The sequence below is a fragment of the Limanda limanda genome, chromosome 1, assembly GCF_963576545.1.
Source record: "Limanda limanda chromosome 1, fLimLim1.1, whole genome shotgun sequence".
Taxonomy (NCBI): Eukaryota; Metazoa; Chordata; class Actinopteri; order Pleuronectiformes; family Pleuronectidae; genus Limanda; species Limanda limanda.
In genome coordinates, this window is record NC_083636.1 from 21,431,573 (window position 1) to 21,455,079 (window position 23,507).

The 23,507-nt window shown below is 43.1% G+C and overlaps 2 protein-coding genes across 2 annotated transcripts; one reads left to right on the forward strand and one right to left on the reverse strand.

Annotated features, from left to right (window-relative positions):
• The first annotated feature begins 543 nt into the window (after window positions 1-543).
• Window positions 544-7,242, forward strand: dclre1c (DNA cross-link repair 1C, PSO2 homolog (S. cerevisiae)). Its single transcript, XM_061075740.1, has 15 exons — window positions 544-698; window positions 1,234-1,285; window positions 1,416-1,500; window positions 1,586-1,645; window positions 1,740-1,795; window positions 1,951-2,052; window positions 2,621-2,693; window positions 2,941-3,081; window positions 3,191-3,292; window positions 3,375-3,511; window positions 3,626-3,680; window positions 3,811-3,899; window positions 4,285-4,382; window positions 4,817-4,903; window positions 5,125-7,242. The coding sequence occupies exons 1-15, from the start codon at window positions 590-592 to the stop codon at window positions 5,859-5,861; spliced, it is 1,983 nt and encodes a 660-aa protein (XP_060931723.1). The 5' UTR covers window positions 544-589; the 3' UTR covers window positions 5,862-7,242.
• Window positions 7,243-12,801: 5,559 nt separating this feature from the next.
• Window positions 12,802-22,222, reverse strand: cpm (carboxypeptidase M). Its single transcript, XM_061067948.1, has 9 exons — window positions 22,060-22,222; window positions 19,930-20,027; window positions 15,988-16,160; window positions 14,694-14,793; window positions 14,197-14,302; window positions 13,741-13,911; window positions 13,442-13,594; window positions 13,158-13,306; window positions 12,802-13,071 (listed from the first exon to the last, which is right to left on the reverse strand). The coding sequence occupies exons 1-9, from the start codon at window positions 22,220-22,222 to the stop codon at window positions 12,802-12,804; spliced, it is 1,383 nt and encodes a 460-aa protein (XP_060923931.1).
• Between the last annotated feature and the right edge of the window lie 1,285 nt (window positions 22,223-23,507).

The window sequence follows — 23,507 nt, forward strand, 5'->3', positions numbered from 1 at the left end:
TTCCGCTGCTCATCTAAATGAAGTGAAACGTGACATCACAGGAACAGACTGAGTTCGTTGAGCTTCAGATCAGATTCTGTCACATTTAACTTTACAGACGATGTTTTTAAAATCGCAGCATTAAACTTCACTCACTGTTTTTTTCTTGCGTGGCTTTTTAATATGGTAAAATAATTTCTTGTTGTTTGCGGTCACGTCCTGTCGCTTCTGTCCGTTGCCTGGTTACCGTGAACTTTCTTCTTCGTCGCTGGAGGACGATACTCCAGCAGATGAGGTGATTTCTGGTGAACCGGGAGAATTTAAATGTCTGTTCTGTTTTCTAATTCGTTAAATGTTAAATAAACAAGAAAAGTGTTTTTATAAAGAGTCTGTGATGAACAGGGAGGGGGGGATCGAGCGAGGAACAGCGCAGCAGGTGGAGACACTAGATGGCGCTGATGTGTGAGCTGCAGGGATGAGAAGCGCAGAAGAAGAAGCTCAAGTCGGAGGGCGGGACCTTCACATGCGATGTTCTCGAGTTTTCTTCGTTAAAAAACAACGTTAGTTTCTTTTAATCCCAGCGGACATGACGTAAAGGATCGTTGTAGCCATGAGCTCGTTCACAGGGCGGATGAAGGAGTATCCCGCGCTGTCCCTGGACCGGTTCGACCGGGACAACATCTTCTCCCGGGCTTACTTCCTGTCCCACTGCCACAAAGGTTAGCCCACTGCCGGCTAGCATGGCTGCTAGCAGCACCTGAGGGTTATTCATAAAGTGAATCTGTCAGTGCTGCTGTATGTTGTTCTGTCTTTAAATCTGCCTGTGGTCCAGCCTGTAGTTCTGTCTCTGGTGCTGTCTGTGGTCATGTCTGTAGTTCAGTCTTTGACTCTGTCAGGGGTCCAGTCTGTAGTTCTGTTTGTGGTCCAGTCTGTAGTTCTGTCTGTCGTCCAGTCAGTGATTCTGTCTGGGTTTCATTGTGTAGTTCTGTCTGTGATGCTGTCTTTAAATATGTCAGTGGTCCATTCTGTTGTTCTGTCTGTGGTCCTGTCTGTGATTCTGTCTATAGTTCAGTCTTTGACTCTGTCAGTTGCCAGTCTGTGGTTCTGTTAGTGGTAAGGTCTGTAGTTCTGTTTGCGGTCCAGTCTGTAGTTCTGTCTGGGTTTCATTCTGTAGTTCTGTCTGTGATGCTTAAATATGTCAGTGTTCCAGTCTGTGGTTCTGTCTGTGGTTCTCACAGTTGTCCTCTGTCTCAGATCACATGAAGGGGCTGAAGGGGCCTCTGCTGAAGAGGAAGCTTCAGTTCAGGTAAACACTGATGCATCAGGTTCTAATGTGAAGGAACCAGAGTGTCTGAGTGAATCTGTAATCCCTGCACTGATCTCTATTCAGTCCTAATGTTCTCTGACCTGTTCCCTGACCTGTTCCCCGGCTGCAGTCGCACAGTCCGGCTCTACTGCTCTTTTGTGACCAAGGAGCTCCTGCTCAGTAATCCTAAATACCAGTTCTGGGCCCAGTTCATAGTGAGTGTCCTCCTCGATTCAACCAGATGTTTATCTGCTTCAGTGGACTTCTGTCTCTAACTGTTTGAATCAACGATGCGTTCAGGTTCCACTGGAGCTGGAGAGTCCCACTCAGATCTCCCTGGTGGACGAGGCTTCAGGAGAGGTAACACTGGGCCTTCAGTCAGACACATGGAGGACACTCTAGTCCTGCAGGTTCAGTTTGGATTCATCCAACTTGTCTGTTGTCTGTGTGACAGAAAGAAGAGCTCGTGGTGACATTGCTTCCTGCAGGTCATTGTCCGGGCTCTGTCATGTGAGTGAAGTCAATCTCGATCTGAAATCTGTTCATGGAAAAGGCCAAAGCATGACCTGGTGTGTGTGTGTGCCTGTGTGTCTGTGTCTCTGTGTGTCTGTGTGTCTGTGTGTCTGTGTGTCTGTGTGTCTGTGTGTCTGTGTGTCTGTGTGCAGGTTCCTGTTCGAGGGTTCTCAGGGAAACGTGTTGTACACAGGAGACTTCAGGTTCGCTGTGGGAGACGCGTCCAGGATGGAGCTTCTCCACTCGGGAAGCAGGTCGGTCGCTCACGAGCGTTGTTGTGATGATTCTATCTCGACAGTGAAAGTTAGATTGAAGTAAATCTTTTTTTTCTTCAAAAAACCTAGGAATCAAATGACTTGTTGACAACTCACAACTCAATGAATAATAATAATAATAACCCTGCAATACTTTAATAAATATTCCACACATTTTGACTTCCCCTAAGAAATTAATGAATTGATAACATTTCTAAAATACAAAAACAATTAATTCTGGTTCTGAGAATATACTTGTAAGACACAGATGCTGTGTATTATTACCCTGAATATCGATATACTTTATATAAAATATATATTCCTCTAAGTAACTTCTACTAAGTAAACTTAAAATATTTACATCCTACTGGATAAGAGAGAAAATACATTATTCTCAAGTTAGATGTAATCGTGGATAAACTTTAAATGTTTAACAGTATCAAACAGATGATGAAGCGCACTGGAAACCAGCAGCTCAGAGAAGGTGTAATATTGATCAGAAGTAGAATCAGCAGAAGGATCCACCTGATGATTCATAATGTTCACGTCCTTGTTTGATGCTCCGCAGGGTTAAAGATATTCAGAGCATTTATCTGGACTCCACTTTCTACGACTCTCGCTTCTATCAAATACCCACTCGAGTAAGTCTGTTTTTAAATAAGATTCATTTACTGTGGGACCATCAAGAAGACACTTTATGATTTATTGATCATTTCCCACGATGGAAGCGTTTGTACTCAGTTGTCAGATTATAAGCTTCACTTCATTAAACCTATCAAATGTTTTCACTGTGAAGCGTTTCTGTTCTGTTCAGGTCAACAGCACCAACATGTACTCCAGCTGCTGTAGGAAATAAACTGATACCTGTGTGTGTGTGTCTGTGTGTAGGAGGTGTGTCTGAATGGCATCTCGGAGCTCATTGGAAACTGGATCACTCAGAGTTCTTATCACGTTGTGTGGCTCAACTGTCGAGCTGCGTACGGATACGAATACCTGTTCACCAACCTGGGAGAGACGTTCAACACTCAGGTGACGTGCTCACACATCACAGAGGAAGGGGGGGGTTGAAACGTTTACGTTACGATCATCGGCAAACTACTTGATGTGTTAATGATTTGTTGTGTATTTGTTGATTTAGATTCATGTAAAGAATCTGGAGATGTTCAAGAAGATGCCAGAGATCCTGAGCTACGTGACAACCGACCGCAGGACTCAGATTCACGCCTGTCGACACCCGAAGGTACCGCGCTTCACTGTCCTGTCAAAACATCCAGAAAGTTTTCGTACCGTTGTCTGATCCATGATGTTGTGTGTGTGTGAAGGCTGAGGAGTATTTACAAGGCAACCGGCTGCCGTGTGGTTGCACCGCCGGGGACGGGACTCGTCTTCAAATCATCAGCATCAAACCGTCGACCATGTGGTTCGGGGAGAGAACCAGGAAAACCAAAGTTATAATAAAGTAGGAGCAGTTTTCTCACATCTCTGTTTGTGGAAATATTTGAATTTGATAATGTGACAGATTAACAACGATTTGACAAATTGTATTATATCTTTTATTTATTCATCTTTTCAGAACAGGAGCCTTTTCCTACAGAGCCTGTTTCAGTTTCCACTCTTCTTACGCTGAGGTACATTTTAAATATCACTGTGACAAACAGGATTTCATACTACAAATAAACATTATATACACTCCTTCTTCTTTAATTCTGGTTGCATCCACATGTTCACATTTCCAGTGACGCTCTTCTTGGTTTTCAGCTGAAAGACTTTCTGACGTATCTTCAGCCTGTCAACATCCATCCCAGCGTGATCCCTATGGGCCGGACTCTGACTGAGGTCACACAGATGTGAGTGAAGTTTGCAGTCGCACCATAGTTATCGTGTTTCTTTATCTTTCCTCTGGACGGTTTTCAGTTTCAAACAACTCCTGCTTACTCTCCCCGAATTCCACCATTCAAACATAAAAACGTTCAACTACTTCAGGAAACGTCTGCTGTCATTTTTTTATTTTTCAACTCCTCCTACGTTTTGAAATATTCAGCTTGTCTCTTATAGAGGACTGTGGTAACCTTTAACTCTACCGCTGCACAAAAAATATATCAAAATTTAGCTTAGGAAATAAGATGCGCAGATGTAACGTGGTGTAATTTTGCTGGAGGAACCAGAGTCTCAGATGTGTTAAATAATAAATTAAAGAATCAACAGTTTACCGTTGTGTCTGTGTTTGATCAGGTTGAAGCTGATGTGCAGGGACCAATCTGATCAGACAGCGTTCGTATATAAACCTCTGGGAGTCCTCAAACGCAGCAGGATGGAGCAAACTACCAACGGTGTGACACACACACACACACACACACACACAACACCACAACACACACAATGTTCCCATAACAACATGTGTAACTGCCTCTGTAGCTGTGGCACTTTACAGGTCACCAGATGTTATATGGCACAGAAACAGTGTTTTTTTTTATCCCAATCAGATCCAGTTTACACTAATGTAGTTGTGTCAGTCTGAACCAAGCTTCATGAGTTTGTTTCATTCAGGTTTTGTTTCACATTGTAATTTAGGGACTGAAGAACTTTGATTCTGATTGGTTTGTAAAAGGCGCGTTTTCAGTGAGGGGGGTAGTAGTCTTTCTTTAAACTTTGTAAATGAGCAAAACAAATATTTTAGTTTGCTCGATACAAGTATCTTATCAGAAAGTAATATTAATGAACAGCTTTATATTTAAATGTCTGTTGTCTTTTTGTCTGTGATCAGATTCTGGCAGCGATGACGACCTGTTTGACAGACTGGGTGTGGCACCAGTGAGGAAGAAGATGGGGCTGAACCAAGAAGAAGAAGAAGGTGCAAAGAGACTTTTACTCAGTTGTTCCTATTGTTAAACACCTCCGAGCCGTGTTACTCCATCTGACCACAGAGGAATCATAAGAGGAGAGATGATATTTATATTTACATAAGCTTCAACATTCACAGTGTTTTCAGTTGTTCACATGGAATTAAACAGAAAAGATCAAAAATATCTATGTTGTTTTCACTAAACTGTCATTTTCTTCACTTGATTTTAGAGAAAATTCAGAGTCACCAGAGAACAGCGCCCCCTTTATCTGTGGATGAGTCTTTAACTCGGTCAGTCGCCGACACACAGTCTGTTGCATGTGACTACGTCGACTGCACCGAGTCCAATGGTGAAGATGAGGAAGAGGAGGAGGAGCACGAGGGACAGGGGGACATTAAACCGATGAAGGAGGAGGTGACTCAAGAAGAAGAGAACAAGATGGAGGCAGAAAACCAAGAGATTCCAAAGTGGGAGGACTTCTTCTATGCAGAAATGCCGACTGACAGCCAGAACAGCCAATCACAGTCCTGCTGCTCCTACGCCACACCCTCCCCCTCCAGAATGACCAGCTCGCAGACGCCCGAACTGTTCAGTGATGATGACGGAGAAGAAGAAACACCTGAAAGCAACGACCACGAACCCTTCAGCCTGACCCTGTCTGCCTCCTTGTCCAATCATTCGTCCCAGAACATGGACTCGTGTTTCCCCGACACCTTGATCCTACAGCCGGAGCGAGAACGAGGAGAAACGGGGACCAATACGGTCGCTCAGAGGCAAGAGGACTACGGTCCGATCCTCCAATCAGAGCCGGAGGAGCTGTCACACTCTCAGGCGTCGTCAGACTTTGACATTCCCTGCACGCCAGAGTCGAAGGCGCCACGACCAGATGAACTGTCCCAGCTGTACCAGGCGTTGGCGTCAGGAGAGGAAGACCTCCTCAGAAAAGGGAGTAAGGGCGTTGCTTGACTGAGAGGAAGATGAACGTTGTGGCGGCTCCAGAAAGTGAAGCCGATCTGGTGCCTGGCTGCTGTAAAGCTCTTAAACCCCAACTCCTCCATGTATGTGGATGGGACATGAACCAAACCAAGTATAAATGTTTCTCAGGGATCAAAACAAATTTAATTTAAATATTTTAGTTTCTGTTTGTCAGGTTTTCATCCCTGTCTGTTTGTTTGTACACAAGATGACACAGAGTCCAGTGGTGGAAGGACGTGTTACTGCTCAGGAAAGAATCCATTACATTCCGGTGCGGATCTCCTCAGGGAGGATTGTTCCAAAGAGGAAAATGGTGAAAAACATTATCTCACGAAGTTAAAGAAATAGAAATATAATTCCTGAATCCGCGCCCTGATCCAGATTTGCACCAATAAATCTCCCGTGAGTCATTCCTCATCCTTCCACCAGGTTTCATGTGAACCCGTCCTCTAGTTTTAACATCTCGCTCACAAACAAACAAACGGGTGAAAACACAACCTCCTTGTTGGAGGTAAATGTTGATTATTTTCCTGTCGACGGACCAGCGGATTCACTAATGAGCGACTGCAGCCTCGGCCATGTTAAAGATAATCAGCTGAGTGAGATTCAGTGTAACGGCTTCACAGCAGGAAGCAGAGCACGCCAGCAGGAAGCTCCCAGAGGAGTCAACAGTGGTCGGGATTAAAAACAACGTGCAGCCTCCCGGAGCTTCACAACAAACCGTCTCTCTCACGGAGTCCTGGTTTGTTTCCACGTCCACGAAAACACACAAGTCTGCCAGCAGGTCGTCAGGGCGGCCATGACAGGAGCCGGCGTCTCTCACAGAGGACACAGAGGGGCGACGTCCTCCACTGCTGGTTCAAATGTGAAACTCCTGATGAGACTGAGCGTGTGAAAGACGCCTGCAGGGATTCATCTGCTTCTCCGTCGACGGACCTCATCCCTCCATCACTTGCACGTCGCACCCTGCAGGTCACACGGAGGCAGAACAGACCACGAGAACAGTTCATTTCCAAGAAAAAGTCAAACTTTAAATGTGATTTAAATTGATTTGTTGACAAAACAATGCACTTTACTTAATTACAATGTTCTGATGTTTGTCACAGCTGCTTTAAAAACGTTGTGATTTAATCACCTGTTAAGTTTTCACCTGTCTGTTAGTGTTTAGTTTGCAGGATTAAGCTAAAAGTGAGAAATGACTCAAAGTAGAATCTTTGGTGCAGATCAAGGGATTTCTTTTTCTTTAACACGATAGGAAGTTTTTCAACATTGTTCTTGATTCTCAGAGATTATTTCAAGAATCCTGATGAAAACAATGTTTAGAGGAATGATATTTATGCGGTTTCTGTTTTCCATTCAGATACTTTCTGATAAGGACCAATTTAATACAAAAATAAACCTCATTTACTGCATCCTGTGGCCCTTTTCTCTACTGCCCCCTTCAGGCAAATCCTTCAAAATGCTCAGTCAAAAAAGAAAAAAGAACTTGTCACATTTAGAATTTGTTCAGTCACAGTAATCTAGTTATTTACCAAAAGTTCTGTACGTATTTCCACAGCGTTTGTTGATGTATTTTCATATTTCATTTACCAAACAAAAAGGAAAAGCACCACAAAAGTGTTATGTTGCAGTACTTGAGTAAATGTTCTACAGGGGCTGAATCCTGTAGAAACACTGGTAAAGTCCTTAAAGTGCTGACATCACAGTTCTCATTAATGAAACGCACACACACACACAGCATGCACAGAGACACACAGCATGCACAGACCTGGCTCTTCATTAGAATCCGTTCCCCCACAGCGGTCTCCTGAGGGTCGACAGGTCTGCGTCCGTCTCTGGAGGACAACAATCTCATTAACATACATGTGATGAATTAGAATAATAAAATATAATAATACACACACACGTTAGATAAAAACGCCAACGCAAACACAATGTACAGTTCCCATGCTCTTATGACCCTGGAGATTCAACAGGAAGCTGTGTGTGTGTGTGTGTGTGTGTGTGTTTGTGTCTTCTCTCATGTGCACTTGCTGCCTCATGCAGAGACGGTAACTAAAGCAACAAACCAGCAAACAAACAAACAGACTCGTCTGAAATGAACAGTTTTGTCAAAAGAGTCGAAAAAACCCCCAGAAACAGTCCAACCGGAGCTCGTCCTCAGGGGCCCTGTTCACTTCCTGTTCACGCCGCTCTATTCAAATTCACCTAGGGGGCAGTAGCGAACCGCTCGTCAATGGACCGCGATTGCTAAGATGATTATTTACTACTGCTACAAGACGGAAAGGTCACATAATTTAAACTGTACAAATATGATATCTATGATCAGAACTGAAATGAAAATTAAACCTGACGTCTCTTAACCTAAAGCATTTTGCCCGCATCACGCTAAAGTTCTGCTGATTGGTCGGCTCAGGATTTATGAGTTTCTGTTACAAAACACTCTGAAGGTAAGTTTCTACTTGTATATAATGTGTATATAACATATATCATAAATAATAAATGTATATATATGTGTGTGTGTGTGTTTGTGTGTGTTACCTCTTAGCGCTCCGATCTGCACTTGAGGGATGTTGCTCATGTCTGTCGGTAAACCCACATACACACCTCCATAGTTTCTGACACACATACAGACAGACACAAACACAGACAGACACACATTATATTTCACATTAATAAAGTGTAAAACATGAATGTGGTCTGAAATTTAAAAATTCAACTCACTTTCTTTTTTCATCTTCAGGCAAGTCATTTGATCTGTCGACACACACAAACACACACACACACACACATTAACTCTGAAGTCAGTACATCTAAGTACAGAAAACATCAGAGAAAGGTCACACAACAGTGATATGATATAACATTAAAAGTGTGTTTGAAAATGTGTGTGTGTGTGTGCACTCACACTTGGGTCGGCGTCTCAGCTCGACCTGATCACAAACAAACAGATGAACGAGATCAATCGTGAGTTAAATCATTAAATCATCAAACAGCAGGAAGTAAATAAATAAGAGAAATTATTTGAACAAATCTAAGAATTAAAACTACAACTTGTTGTTGACGTTGTTACCATGGGAACACTGAGCCATAGAAATGGTTTTAATAACTTTATTTGTAGAACATTAATCTAAAACAAGGTTATAAAGTGCTTCACTGAAGACATGGCAAAAAAACAACAAATAACAATTTAAGGTATTTCCTTGACTTAAGCTTTCAGTTAATTTAAATGTATTTCATGGCTCCGTTTAAATCCTGACATGAGGATCTGAAGATTTAAATTTTTGGATTCTTAAAAAGATTAATGCGTTTTAACCTCATTTAAATCAGGTCCCTGAACTGATGATATTCATCAAGAATCATGAATTATTATTATTCTGAGAAATAAAGGACAATATTAAAAAACAACTCATCTCACAATGTTAAAGAAAGAGATAAAACATTCTGGTGTTTTGCCAGAAGGTGGCAGTAGAGAAAAGGTCACAGAAGATGCGAATGGTTCATCTTCCTGGGAGCATGAATTTGTCCAAATCTGAAAGTACGTGTATGAAAACAAAACCACGGTCTTAAATGTATGAGAAAAAACAGAGGAACTTTTCCTCCAACCGATTTAAAGTCTCTTCCCTCGTCTTCACTAACTTTTTCTATATTAATGTTGACTTTCTCACCTTCGTTGCTGACGCTGCTGCCGTCTTTGTTGCTGCTGCTGGTCGTCGCCGGGGAAGAGTTCCCACATCCCATCTCTTATCCAGCTCTGGAAAACCTCAGAGTGGAAGAAGAGAAAGAAACAAAGAAGGAAAGGAACGAGAAGACAGGAGAGGATTTTTCCTCCCTTCACTCAGTTTCTGTCTCCTGGAGCTCTCAGCGTGAAGGGAGGATTAAAAAGACACCAAGAGAGGGGAGTAGGAGAAGAGAGAGGGGGAGAGGGGGAGGAAACTGCAGGAGAGAGAGAGAGAGAGAGAGAGAGAAGCAGTGCGTTCACGCCTCCTGCTGCTGAGGGAGCTGAGTCTCTCCTCTGAGGCTCGTGGGTTCAAATCTCAGTTTGAAGGACGCACATCAGAGTTGAAGAGAATCAATTTTATTGATGCATTTTTACACAACTGCAGCAGGAAGTCTGCTTTTCAACGTCTCAACTCGTTTATATACATCGTCAAATATTTAATATAAACCAAACTTATCAGAAACAAACATCAGTGTAAGCAGAATGAGCTAAAAACTGACAGAATCCATCTTTGACAAAAATGTATTCATCCTGTATGAGGCAGGTGTATGACCTTTACTGCAGCCGGCCACCAGGGGGCGATATAGATGTTTTGGCTTAATTTATAAAAGCTGTCATGTCGTCCATCTTTATTTACAGTCACTACTCAAGAAGAGAACGTGGGTGTCGGCATCATAGTTTACAAAAGTCTCAGTTTCTGTTCGTCCAGACTAAAACACAACCCCAGACTTTTCAAGATAAAACGAGACCAGCAGCGTTTACACAAGTCTCTGATTAAGAGGCTGGAAAACTCCGGGTGTAACCAGGGTGTTCGACATTAAGTTGAGAGGCGGAGCTGACACTTCCTGTCTCTGACTGCGAGGTATATGTCGTCAAAGGTTCGTAGGTTTTGTCTGTGGTTACGAGAATCCGTCCGTGACAGCGAGAGCATCACACAATCCACACATCACGATTTGTCCGTTTTTATTTTTTATTTCTCAACACGCACACCAAACTGTGATGTGACGAAACATCAGACACAAGAAAACTCGTCTGAGGTTAGGATGTTTTTCTCTGAGACTGAAACTTGCAGTCGCTCCACGTGAAACAGGCAACAAGGATTCTTCATCATCGTGTTAATATCAAACTGAGTTTCAATATCAAACAGAAAAGTACAAAAACCTGATATTTGGCAGAAATGTGCAGAAGGCCGCTGAGTTTCTGAGCCGAGGACGTACGCTGACCTCTGACCTTTTGTCACAAACAGGAAATATTTGTTCAAATAACTAGTTTTGACTCTTATTCACCAATTATCTGTCGTCTGACTCTTCTCTTGTTTACTCCTCTGTGTTCCATAAACTTACTTTAGTTCAGATTGTAAAGGACTTTTTAACGTTTATATAAATTGACAGGTTCATTTGTAATCATGCATTTATACCTTGATATTTAGGCAACATCTATTTGTAAACATTTACTTGAGTAACGTTGGTTTAAACTACAAAGTACAATAAACATGTTCATAACTGAGTATTTTCCTGATGTTGGCTGTGCTGCACAGCTTCTGCCACCAGGTGGTGCCTTTGAGTTGCTTTTAATCTTACTTGTTTTCAAAAAATTCAAAATAACTTCTGGTTATTTTTCTTGATATTTATTCAGATCAGCTAAATATTTATTATTGTTATATTCTTTTATGTTATATAAATTGTTTCTGTAAATTTTAAGTACATTTTGTTTTAGTGTGATTTTATAAATATATAAAAAGTTGTTAAAGCAGGAATTAACAGGAGAAATATAATATTCTCTTGTACTTTACAGGGAAGTGAGAATGGTCTCTTTAGCAGTAGAGAAACACAAGTTGTAAAGTTTGAATGAATCCGTGTCCCAGCGTAAGTCTGTGTCGAGCGTCTGAAGAAGCCTGAAGATGTCGAACCACCAGAGGAGTATGTGACGAAACAAGCAGAAACTCCTGTGTGAACTCGTCTGATGACTCAGGCTCCAGCTGCTATGCTGTCGTGTAAATCAAACGCACCTCGGAGGAGTTCAGACCTTATGTCGCTCACCAGGATCGTCTCTGAAGACTTCACGTCCTCATCTGGTTTGAAACCTTCTGTAAAAACACAGCAGCGTCTGGAGTGTTGACATTCTGCTGCTCACATGTGAAGTGACAGCCGAGCTCCACCTCACTTAATACACCTCCGTCACAAGCTGTTAGCACGTCAGCAGTGAAGAGTCGGCGTTAAGGTAAAATCCTTTCTCCTCCTGGACCTTCTTCAAGTCAATAAACTAAACACTTCTTATTCCTCTGAGACGACTCCAAGCTGCACTCAGAGTTTTAGTTCTAGTTAATTTTTGCCTTCATTATTGAATTTGTTTTATTTTCACCTCTGCTGAGTAATTTCTCTACGTCAGGAAAATCAAAGTAAAGGCTAATTTATGCTTAACGTTAGATTCACATATGGAAACAGATGGAACCTTCTGTGCTTAAATAAAAGAGCTTAAAGGCAGAATATGTGCATCACACGTGCCGGGTGAAGTGAACCTCTGCAAATCCTTTGTATCAAGTTTAAGTGTCGAGTGAAAACCTCTTGGCTGTCGAGTCCAAACCACAGGAAGCTGTTTCCACTCGAAGGCCTTGGGTGGGAACAGCTTCCCCCGACGACAGAAGGCAGCAGGTGCACACGTGCACGACTGCTCCTCGTGAACAGGAACCAGCAGGAACCTGAAGCAGCTAAATGGAATTCAGCCATCGTCTATACTTCTAATACTTTGAGAGTCATCGGTCGAGAGGCAGGAAAAAAACCACCATTCACACCTACAGACAAGTTATAGAGTCTCTACATAATACTAACGTGCACGTGTTTGGACTGAGGGGGGAACATGGGACCTCCACACAAAAAGACACCGGTAGAACCCGGAACCTTCTCGTTGTGAGGGGACCGCTGTTCCACCGTGACGTCCTTTGGCAAATGATTTCTGTTAAATTCACACGTGTGCTTTTCCATTTGTTCCTCAGTGTCCAGCACCGACTTGAGAGGATGCGATGGACTCGACCTTCGCCACTTCCTGTCGTGACCTGTGTTGTGATCCAGCCACGCTCACAAAGCTGCGGGTGTGAAGGGCAAACCCCAGATCTTGGCATCAAACCCTCTGATGGACCAACGTGTTCATATTGTTTGTTTCTCTGGAGGCTGACGCTTCGACCTGTGACCTTCTGCCGAGCGCCAGGCGGCTTCAGTCAGTCACGTATTGGAGCGCCGCCGCAGACACGAGCGCCGCACTCAGCCCCATCCATGTGGGCATGGTGACGGCGCTACCTCCCTCCAGGCTTAACGTGTAGTTACAGGTGGGGGTGGAGGTGCGGGAAACACTGGTAGGGTTAGCCTGGGTGGAATTAGCGTTGGTGCGTTGCAGCAGGAAGTCGTGTTTCATGGCGGAGTACAGGTCGGGGCCGTACGGCACGGTGAGTGTCTCCGTCAGAACCTTGTGACCCGGGTAAGTCACCTGTCAATCACAGAGACCAGAGTGTCACATGAGTGTGTAGCTGTAATGAGCAGAGTTCCACCACTAGAGGTCACTGTGTGTCTTACTGTGAAGCTGTAGGTTCCGGGCAGCAGGAGTCTGAAGTATTCTCCGTGTCGGTCGGTTCGGAACGGACACGTGTTCTTGCGACCTTTGACCTCCACAAGAGCGTTCTGCACCGGCACCCCGGAGCCGTCAAACACATGACCTTTGACCCCTGAACACAGACAGACAAACAGAGAGTATGAAGTGAGAGACAGACAGACAGACAGACAGGCAGACAGGCAGACAGGCAGACAGGCAGACAGGCAGACAGGCAGATAGGCAGACGGGCAGACAGACAGGTACTGACCCAGGTGGACCTGCTGGATGAAGGCGAGCAGCGACTTCCTGTTGTCCGCCCACAGAGCAGGAAGTTCACTGACTGGAGGAAACTTGCAGCAGGAAACTTCCAGAGTCAGCTCCAGACACTGAGCCCACACGTAGTTGTAGTCCTGCATCCCACCTGACGACACACAACCACAACGTCACCACACGGCAAAGAAACACAACTTTACAACAACGTTTCCGTTTGTTCTGGAGAGAAGAACCTCCGAGGAGAATTCAGCTCCTGATAAAACCTCCTGAATATCTGGAGGTTAAGATAGTGACCTTCCAGAGGATACCACAGGTATCCGTTGGTGATGCCGTCTACGAATGATGCTCCGACATCGCAGCCGTCGCCGCGATGCATGGAGCCGTGGTTGTGGGAGTAAACCTTGGCCAGGTTAACAAACACGTCGTCGTCAGGGGCGACGCTGGCCCCGAACACTTGCTCGCTGCCTAGAAAACACAGACATTTCGAAACGTGAAGTCACCAGTTGCTTTAGAAGCTGCTTCCAGTTTGACATCCATCTTGGTTTTTGGAAACCAGACGTGACCATATTCAGAGGAGCTGAGTCCATTGTTATAAGCAGACAAACAGCATAAAGTGAAGAATAAAGTCAGAATATTTCACTGAGATATCGTCTCGTTGTTGTTGGATGAACTCAGTGTGTGTGTGTGTGTGTGTGTGTGTGTGTGTGTGTGTGTGAGTTTGTGTGTGTGTGTGTGTGTGTGTTTGTTTACCCCCGTTGCTGTTGTCATAGGGGTAACTGGCCACCAGAGCTCCTCCATGAAGATTTGCAGAGAGAACAAAAGTCTCAGTCTTCAACCAGCCAATCACAGCCCGGACCTGTGACGCAGACAGAAAACTTTTTATTAAAGATATGAAACTGACACGAAGCTGAACGTGATCCCAATTTATTATTATTTGTCAGGTTTATAATGTTATTTCATGAACTGACAAAAATCGAAACGTTTGAGCAAATTAAACATAACAAACCAGGTTATAATTATTTCCAGATTTATCACCAAACCTATTAAATGAATCTCTGATGACAACAAATTAACATATTTATGAACTTCTCCTTTTTCTCTTATCTACTGTGTATTCAGATTTACTTTTTACAAACAGGCTTTGAAACCACAAATTCTAATTCCACCTCAAGCAAATACAAGTTGATAATAATAACAGACAATTTATTTTTCTGAACTTTGTCGTCAAGAGTAATATGACCTCTGACCTCTGCCTCCCTCTTCTCCTCATCAGGCTTCTGTTGCCGTCGGAGACCAGCGAAGACGTCTGGGAAGTTCCTGTTCAGATCGACGCCGTTATGGTTGAACCTGAAACAGACGAGACACAGAACCGTTTACTGTACGAATACAGTAACTCTTCGTCGCCTCATCTGTAGAGGCGCCAAAAGATTTGCTTTATGTCAGTAAAACTAAATCAAAATATACAGAGACTCAAACCACTTTACAGTCTGAATCTATACACACACACAGAGACACACACACACACACACACACACACACACACACACACACACACACACACACACACACACACACACACACACACACACACACACACACACACACAAACATTTACAGTATGTGAGTCAGGGACTTGTTTTTTCTTTCATGGGAAGTGAGCAAATACAAATACACACACAAAGTTTACAGTCCATTAATACAAGTCAGAACACTTTTAATGAGACAATTAAAATGTTTTTACTTTAATCTGTTTGTGTGAGATACTGATCTACAGTGTGTGTGTGTGTGTGTGTAAGATACTGATCTACAGTGTGTGTGCTTGTGTCGGCTTTCCTGCTTATCACCGTGTTGTGGGCGTTGGAGTGTCACATAGTTGAGTCTGTTCTCAGCAAACGTGTGTGTGTGTGTGTGTGTGTGTGTGTGTGTCTGTCGTCTCAAAGTATTTAAAGTCTTATCCTGACATTTGGAATGACACACACACTCATGTATTATCTAACCATAAGACCCTCAAGCTACTCTCTGAAAGTTGAGTAGTACAAGTACACATGTAACATGTGTATTTTGTTACAAGTTCTCATCTGTTGGTTAACGAAGTAAAAATCATTTTCGATTATCTACATTTTAATATCCGTCTCTTTTTCTTTAATACTAAGAATATTAATGACAACTCACATTTAAACTGTCGGGCCGATGTCTCCTATCAAATAAGACTAAACTTCATTAGCTCACAGGAGACAGAGTGATGTCAAAGCTCAGAGTTTGTTTATTGACTGAAATAACCTTTGAGTTGAAGATGTACATAATTTTTATGTGTAGTTTAGCAACATAACCACAGGACGATTATTTCTACTGCAGGTTAAAAGTTCAATAAACATGAGGTTAAAGATCAGAAGAAAAAGTGAGGAAGACGGTGGCTTCATGAGGAAGATCAGAATCTCTGTGGTTCTCAGAAGCTGCTTTTAACTGTTGCTCCACTTGACCACTGAAACTCCCGTCTGTGTGTGTGCGTGTGTGTGCGTGTGTGTGTGTGTGTGTGTGTACCTGCCCTGGCTGTACTGGCAGTGTGTACCCGCCTCGTCGAAGCCGTCAGGGTTCATCGTGGGGAGGATGTGGATGCGGGTGCTCTCCAGCAGCTGCAGCGACCAAGATTCATTGCTGCGGTAACCACGCACCAGGTCGTCCACGAGCTGGAGCAGCAGCACTCGGCCGAGAACCTGCACTCACACACACACACACACACACACACACACACACACACACACACACACACACACACACACACACACACACACACACACACACACACACACACACACACACACACACACACACACACAGTCGGGTTATTTCCTGGAGACTCAGCCTGAACTTATCCACGACTTCACCCTACAACTTGATTTTTCCCGAGACCATTTCCAGTTTTCAGTTTGAAAGCAGGACTCAGTGATTTTTTTAAAGCTCTCACTCAAAATGCTGCTGATAATCATGTCCTGCTTGTGTTTAGATACGTTCTGCTTGTGCTCAAACTCTGCACTCAGATCTTTTGTTGCCTGCATTTAGAGTTCATGCGCTCCCGTTTCAGCTCTTCTCCTCATACTAACTCAGCTTCTGTGTTGGTGTGAAACATCTGCTCTCAGATTCTCGATGCTCGACCAATAGGATTCCAGGTGTGGTGATGACAAATTTGCCATTATGTAGTGGTGTCCGAAAGTTTTATATATATATATATATATAACATCTAAACATCCAAGCTCAAGTGCAGAGTTTGACAAGCTGAGCAAATGTAAACACACGGAGGGACTGAGTGGTTTTAAGTGGAAGCAGTAAAGTATCTGAACATGAAACCAATGAGTTCTGCTCTCAAACTGAAAGATCTCACACAAAGTGTTGTAAATCAAATCAAGTCAGTTTATATTTGTATAAATAAACATAAATATGGTTAAAGTGTAGTAAAGTTTGATTTTTCTCTGGTTAATTTGATAAAAACTTGAATGAAGTGTGGTTCATTCTCTTGTCACTGCTGATCAGTTTGATTCATTAATTTCTAATCTTTTTAGTTTTTGACGTGACAGGATGTTTCTCGTCTATTTACATGTTCTCTCCTGACGACAGAGAGAGAGAGAGAGCGAGTGAGAGAGTGAGAGCGAGCGGGGGAGGTGGTGGTGTTGTCGTGAGTCAGAGAGGAATCGAGAGATGAATCAGACGCTGTTTTCCTCAGACAGACGAAGAAAGAAGAAGAAAAACTTTGTGAATGAATGAAAGCCTCAGGAGGGAGAAGGAGAGAAGGGTGGGAAACGTGCACACACACACACACACACACACACACACACACACACACACACACACGTTTGGACTCGCTCTGCCTCCGGCCATCGTTTTGTTTTCCTCCATCACTCGTCTAAACGGTCTCTCCCTTTTCTCCCTCTGCTTCCGTCACTCAAAGAAAACGCCCGTTTGTTTCCTACACTCGTGACCTTCAGAGGAAAAGTCTGTGGATATTTTATATTTGGATTATCGTCAATAATTGAATCAAACAATAAATGTCTCTCAGGAACATGTCCTTTGTTTATTCAGCAGCTGATTAATCTTCGTTCTTCTCCACCTCAGAAACGATCAGAAACATCAGTGTCAGGATTTCACGGGAATTATATATTAATGAAACTTAAGGGACTTATATAAAACTTTAATATAAGCTAACTGATGCCGGATGACAACAGAACTCAATAGAAAGTTAATTTATAAAAGGACTCATATCTCACTAGGAATCTGAATCAATGAAGTTCCCTGTGGAAACACTGAGATCGGGGGGGGGGGGGGGGGGGGGGTTTAGAAGACAGGATGAAACCGGTGCAGTGATGTTTACGTGTCTGTGCATTAGCAAAAGTGAGTGCGGGGGGGGGGGTCACCACGATGAAACACTAACAGAGTGAGGACAGTTTCTTTGAGAAAATACAGGAACCTGGCTTGCCCTCATTTCCTGTGGGCCACACACGCACACAAACAACAGACACAATCAACAGACACAAACACACACAAACAACACACGCACACAAACAAAAGACACAAACACACAATCACTTCTCAGAAAGCAAGAAAATGTGAGAAGATAAGTCTTGACAGGTGGAGGACGACTCGCTCCATCTTATTGGCCCCTCAGAGGAAAGAAATCGTACTTTTCACCATCGCTGCTCTTTGTTCGTAGTGTTTCTAGAACTTAGCAACTACAACTAAACAAATTCACATACATAAACAACAGCAGAGTAGATATAACATGAGCTGTGACATCAGCGGTCGCCTAGCAACAAGACTGGTTCAACGTGTTCACCTCCAGCTGTTAGGTTGAGTCCCAACATTTAGACATGAACTCTCTCTGTGTTTTCACTTTGCTTCTTGTCGCCACAACCTCAGACAAACAGTTTGTCAATGAAGTGCAATGAATCGTTGGACACGTCGGGGCTGGAACGACGCATCTGCTCGTATGAGACTTCGTTCTTTTGGCTAATGCTTCAACATTTCTCTTTTTCCTTCTGAATATCAGACGAGCTACTTCAAAATCTGTCCACACACGCTCCGTCCTCACAAACTGCAGGAAACCTCTCCGAGCACAAACGGGCCTTGTTGGGAACGACAGCTTCAGCGAGCGCAAGCCGGACCGAAATAAACAGATAGAAATATAATGTGATCCACCTCCGTTACTGTGGACGCATCTCGGTATAAACGAGGATGTTTGGTTTGTTCACCAGCATCGCAGGAAATAAACTCCGGTCACACACAAAGTTATTTTGTGGGAACTGCTCACGTAAACACACTCAACAGACAACGATCTCTGCACGACACCTTTTTCAGCTTTTCCACCGAGGCTGCATTCCTGCTGTTAAAGAGTGTGTGTGTGTGTGTGTGTGTGTGTGTGTGTGTGTGTGTGTGTGTGTGTGTGTGTGTGTGGACGCAGTGAAAAGGCCTCTTTCTGGAAGTTTTCCTCAGTAACCGACACACTCCGCTGGCCGTGTTTGCTGACTGTGTGTGTGTGTGTCCAGGCGTGACTTGTCTATTTAAGGACATTTCCACTGACTTTCACACACACACACACACACACACACACACACACACACACACACACACACACACACACACACACACACGCAGTGCGATCAGCCGTTGCCTGTTACCGTGGCAACCAGATGCTGGTCGGAGGTCTCAAAGTTTCCCTGACACTTCTCTTAACTCAGATTTTTACCTCAAGTTTAGTTTCATCAAAAAGATTTGATTATAAAGTTTCTGATTTCTGAATCTATGGTTGTGATTTAAAACGGTTTTAATGGTTTTATTTGTTTTTCCCACCCTGATAACTCTCCTCCCTCTCGGAGAATCTGCTGGTGTCGGGATCTGATTCATCATCCGTCTTCCTCAGAGATACAGGAAGTGACGACTTCAGGGATCTGAACACCAAACATCAGCTACACAAACTCACAAGTTGCTCAACTCTGGACATGTTCCTCACATGTTCCTCACATGTTTCTCACAGGTTCCTCACAGGTTCCTCACAGGTTCCTCACAGGTTCTGGATGTGAGAACAAACGTCTGAGTCAGTTGCTCTGGACGGTAAAACATTACTTGAAGTTGAACTAAAACCAACAGGAGAAGTTCACCTGAGTTTGAGGTTTAATGTTCTGCAGCAGCTGAGAATCTTTCCTGTCGTTTGCTTCACTGCAGAATTCATGAATCAATACATTTGTTTTCTAATGTTGACTCAGCGCACTGTCCGTTTCCATCAGGATAACACACACTCACACACTCAGAGAAACACACACACACACTCAGAGAAACACACACACACACACACACACACACACACACACAGACTGTCGTCTGAATACAAAAGTGGAGAGAGTCTGACTTTCAATGGCTTTTGTTGATCTCTTTAGTCTCTTTTTATTCCTGCTTCCTGTCGACAGGGAGGGGTGTGTGTGTGTGTGTGTGTCTCACCTCGTTTCCATGCATGTTGGCCACATATTTGAACTCTGGGATCCCGAGGGTGTGACTCCGAGGACTTAGACCCAGAACCAACACCCACAGCTGCTGACCTGAGAGACAGAGTGAACTCAGTGTCAACGCTCACATATGTCACAGGTCACATGTTACAGGTCAAAGGTCACATGTTACATGTTAGACTTTGTACATCTGGTTTGTTTCTCCTGAGGAAACTCCTCTTTCAGGCTGAGACTCTGTACGACACTAAACTGAATCCGATCCAACCTCAAAGCTACAGACCCGTTCACAACACAGTATGTTTTATGACGTGAGCGCATTGTTAGTTCTAAAGGCTTTTTACCTTAAAGCACAAAAACAATTAAAACTTTGACCTGATGATGGTTGTCACTTAGCAACAGCATCATCACAGACCTCTGTGTGTGTCTGTGTGTGTCTGTGTGTGTGTGTGTGTGTGTGTGTGTGTGTGTGTGTGTGTGTTCCCGACTTCTTATAATACGATCACGTTCGAGAATCACCACCAGGGTTTAGAATCACTTTCTCACACTCGAGGGTGATAATTAAAAGTTTGCAGTAAACAGCCGATGACAGATTTTACAGTTTTACGATTTGATTGGTGTTGATTTTTCAGAGAAGTAAAAGTTTCCACTCATGAACGCAACTTCAGGCAAATGTGTCAGAGCAGCGGATGAATGAAGGACTGCAGGCCTCAGCACGTCAGAGACACACACACACACACACACACACACACACACACACACCTGTAACTATTGTAAAATGTGTGAAAGAGTCATCGGGGAAACATGAGAGAAAAACTGGCAGCAGACAGACGAGGTAACACACACACACACACACACACAAACACACACACAGATAATCTGAGCTAATCTAGGACACCAGCTGGCCTGCGTCCAAACCTGTGTGTCTGTGTGTGTGTGTGTGTGTGTGTGTGTATGTGTGTGTGTGTGTGTGTGTGTGTGATTAGCCAGATTAAGTCATCCCAGATTAAATTAACCTCAGTTTCTGGTCATGTTATATGATCCCAAAACCAACAGACACACACTCAGGCAGTGTCATGGTTGCTATAGTGACTGACACCTGATACTTTATCAGTCAGCCATCATCTGTGCGTGTGTGTGTGTGTGTGTATGTGTGTGTGTGTGTGTATGTAAATGAACCTGCCTCTCTCTGTATGTTTAACTTAAATTTGCAACTAAAAACCATTTGTGTTGTAAATCACAACATTGTCGTCAGTGTGTGAGTCACATGGTTACTGATCACAGCAGGAAGCTTCCCAGAGAGCAAGTGGACGTGTTGATGAGGTTTCTAACACGTGACGGATGTGAAACTCGGAGAACACAAATATCTCAGGATGAAGACGTAGAAGACACGTAGAAGACGAAGACGTCAACTTGGAAACACGAGGAGATTCCAGATCTTTGGTGATCCACTGGCCGACGCCGGTGTGGATGAGCTGTAAACAACAACACTGATCTTTCCACAGCATAGTTTATACGTCATGTCCGGCCTCCTGCTTCTCTACAGGCTCTGCCTCCTGCTGCTCAACAGGCTCCGCCCCTCGCCTGGATGTTCCCACATGTTCCCGTTTGAACGAGTCGGAGCCAACAACCTGCTGCTGCTGCTTCACAAACACTAATTACATAACATGTCTGGACACTAGTTCTGGAAACGGCCACAGAAAGTGAAACATCGTATGTAGGAATTCCAGAAACACGGAATTACGAACACTTCCAGAAAACGTGCCAAACCAGTTGTCGTGGTTAGAATGTACAACATGTAGTTAAGTGTTCGCAACCGTCCGGGTTTGGTTACGTGTGAGGACACAAACTACTAGGTCAGGTATAAGAATCAGGGTTTTGATGAAAATAAATAATTCCTTTTGACTCCAGGATGTTTGTTGTCATGGTAACAAATATTAAAAATGTGGCTCATTATTGTGGAACGGAGGAAACTACACAGACCAGTGATTGTTCAGAGCCTCTCATACCTGGAGATTTTTATATTTCACGTAAGTCTACGGAGAATATTTGGGGAGTTTCAGCATTTTATTGTCTAAACTCTAAATGAATTGATTCATAATATTAAAGGAGTGATCGTGAGCAGCACCTCTGACGGACTGGCCGATGCTGTACACGTGTGCGATTTCGGGGTTGGAGGTGCCAATCTCCTGCAGGTACTGCTCGATCTCACGGTTGCTGTGGTAACGGAACTCCAGCGACGAGGTGGGGGAGAGGATGAGGAAGGGCAAGAGGAAGAGGAGTGATGACATCACTGCAGTGCAACCTGTAGGAGGAGAAAACAGAGAGGGTGAAAAAAACGACAAGAATAAGAACTGAATGTTCGTCAGGTTAATGTGGGAAGAAAAACTAAAGATAGAAATGGAATCTCACATATCTTATTTAAAATATTTGGTATGTTGTCTCATATTAAATCTGACTGTTGCTCATTTAATCATTTTAACCGGAAAAACAAATGTCCCAACAAAGGTTTTACTCTTTTCTGAGGTTTCACAAGTTAAAGGAAATAACTATTTCTTAAAATCAAAACACTGCTGGACCAGTTTCGTCTACTGGTTTTAAATTACAGTTGTGATCAGTAAATTGATTGTACGCTGACGACAAACTCCTTTACCTTCCAAAAGACAGATTATCATGATTTACAGAATTATCAAATGATGTCAAATGTTAGATGGAAGCAACTTCAAGGCATCTAGAACCAGAAAGACAGAATTTCCTATTACTGCTGAAAAATATATAGATATTCAACATCACATTTTTTTAAACATTTATTACCCACTTTATTTGAAGGATGGTTTGATTAGATTGTCAGATAATTCGTTTCCTATGACATCTTTTTATTTTTCCTAAAATTATTAAACAGTAAGTCAAGGGAAATTATTTGTTTTTGCATTCCAAAGTTTAAAATTTTTGGAAAATAATGAAAAAATTTACAGAGAAAATAGGTTTTAGCAAAAACTCCAGACGAACCTATTCTGTCAATCATTAAAATGCAGTATTTTGACAGTTGAATAATTGAGTTTCCAGCCTCTCGAGTATAAAGACGTCCTGTCTGCATCATGATGATGAATGATGAATGATGAATGATGAATGATGATGATGATGATGATGATGAAGAATGAACCTTTGGCCTCCTCCTCCTCCTGCTCAGCCTCTGTTCAAGAATTCCAGTGGTGTCGTGTGAGACAGTAATTACAGGTGTGTGCAGCGGTTTGTCTGAAGATCCCTCGAGGAATCTTCTCACAGGCGTTAGTTGACTTTATCTCACTCGTCACTGAGGAGCTGAGGACGTGTTTCTGTTAAAACTGAGGAAAACTCTTCTCCAGGTTTCTGTGAACTTAAGCTGCTTTAGTTTCAGTGTGTTTGAGCTGATTTAATCCATTTTGTGCATCTTAATATGTCACCTGAAAACTTTACTTAGATCTAAAAATGAGTCAATATAACAATACAGACATCATAAAAGTTGAACAAACATAAGAGACATTATCTTAATGTACTGGAAACATAATCAACCTTTTATCTATCTTGCATTTATAC

Bases quoted from the DNA above. Each gene is read 5' to 3' on its own strand.
- cpm (XM_061067948.1), bottom strand. From the start codon at position 22,222: ATGTCATCACTCCTCTTCCTCTTGCCCTTCCTCATCCTCTCCCCCACC. The intron at 13,912-14,196 runs GTAAACAAACAC...TGTGTTTTCTAG, and splicing joins CTATGACAACAGCAACGGGG to GCAGCGAGCAAGTGTTCGGG. The intron at 13,307-13,441 runs GTCAGTACCTGT...GTCTGTGTTCAG, and splicing joins CATCCAGCAGGTCCACCTGG to GGGTCAAAGGTCATGTGTTT.
- dclre1c (XM_061075740.1), top strand. From the start codon at position 590: ATGAGCTCGTTCACAGGGCGGATGAAGGAGTATCCCGCGCTGTCCCTG. The intron at 2,053-2,620 runs GTCGGTCGCTCA...GATGCTCCGCAG, and splicing joins CTTCTCCACTCGGGAAGCAG to GGTTAAAGATATTCAGAGCA. The intron at 3,681-3,810 runs GTACATTTTAAA...CTTGGTTTTCAG, and splicing joins TCCACTCTTCTTACGCTGAG to CTGAAAGACTTTCTGACGTA.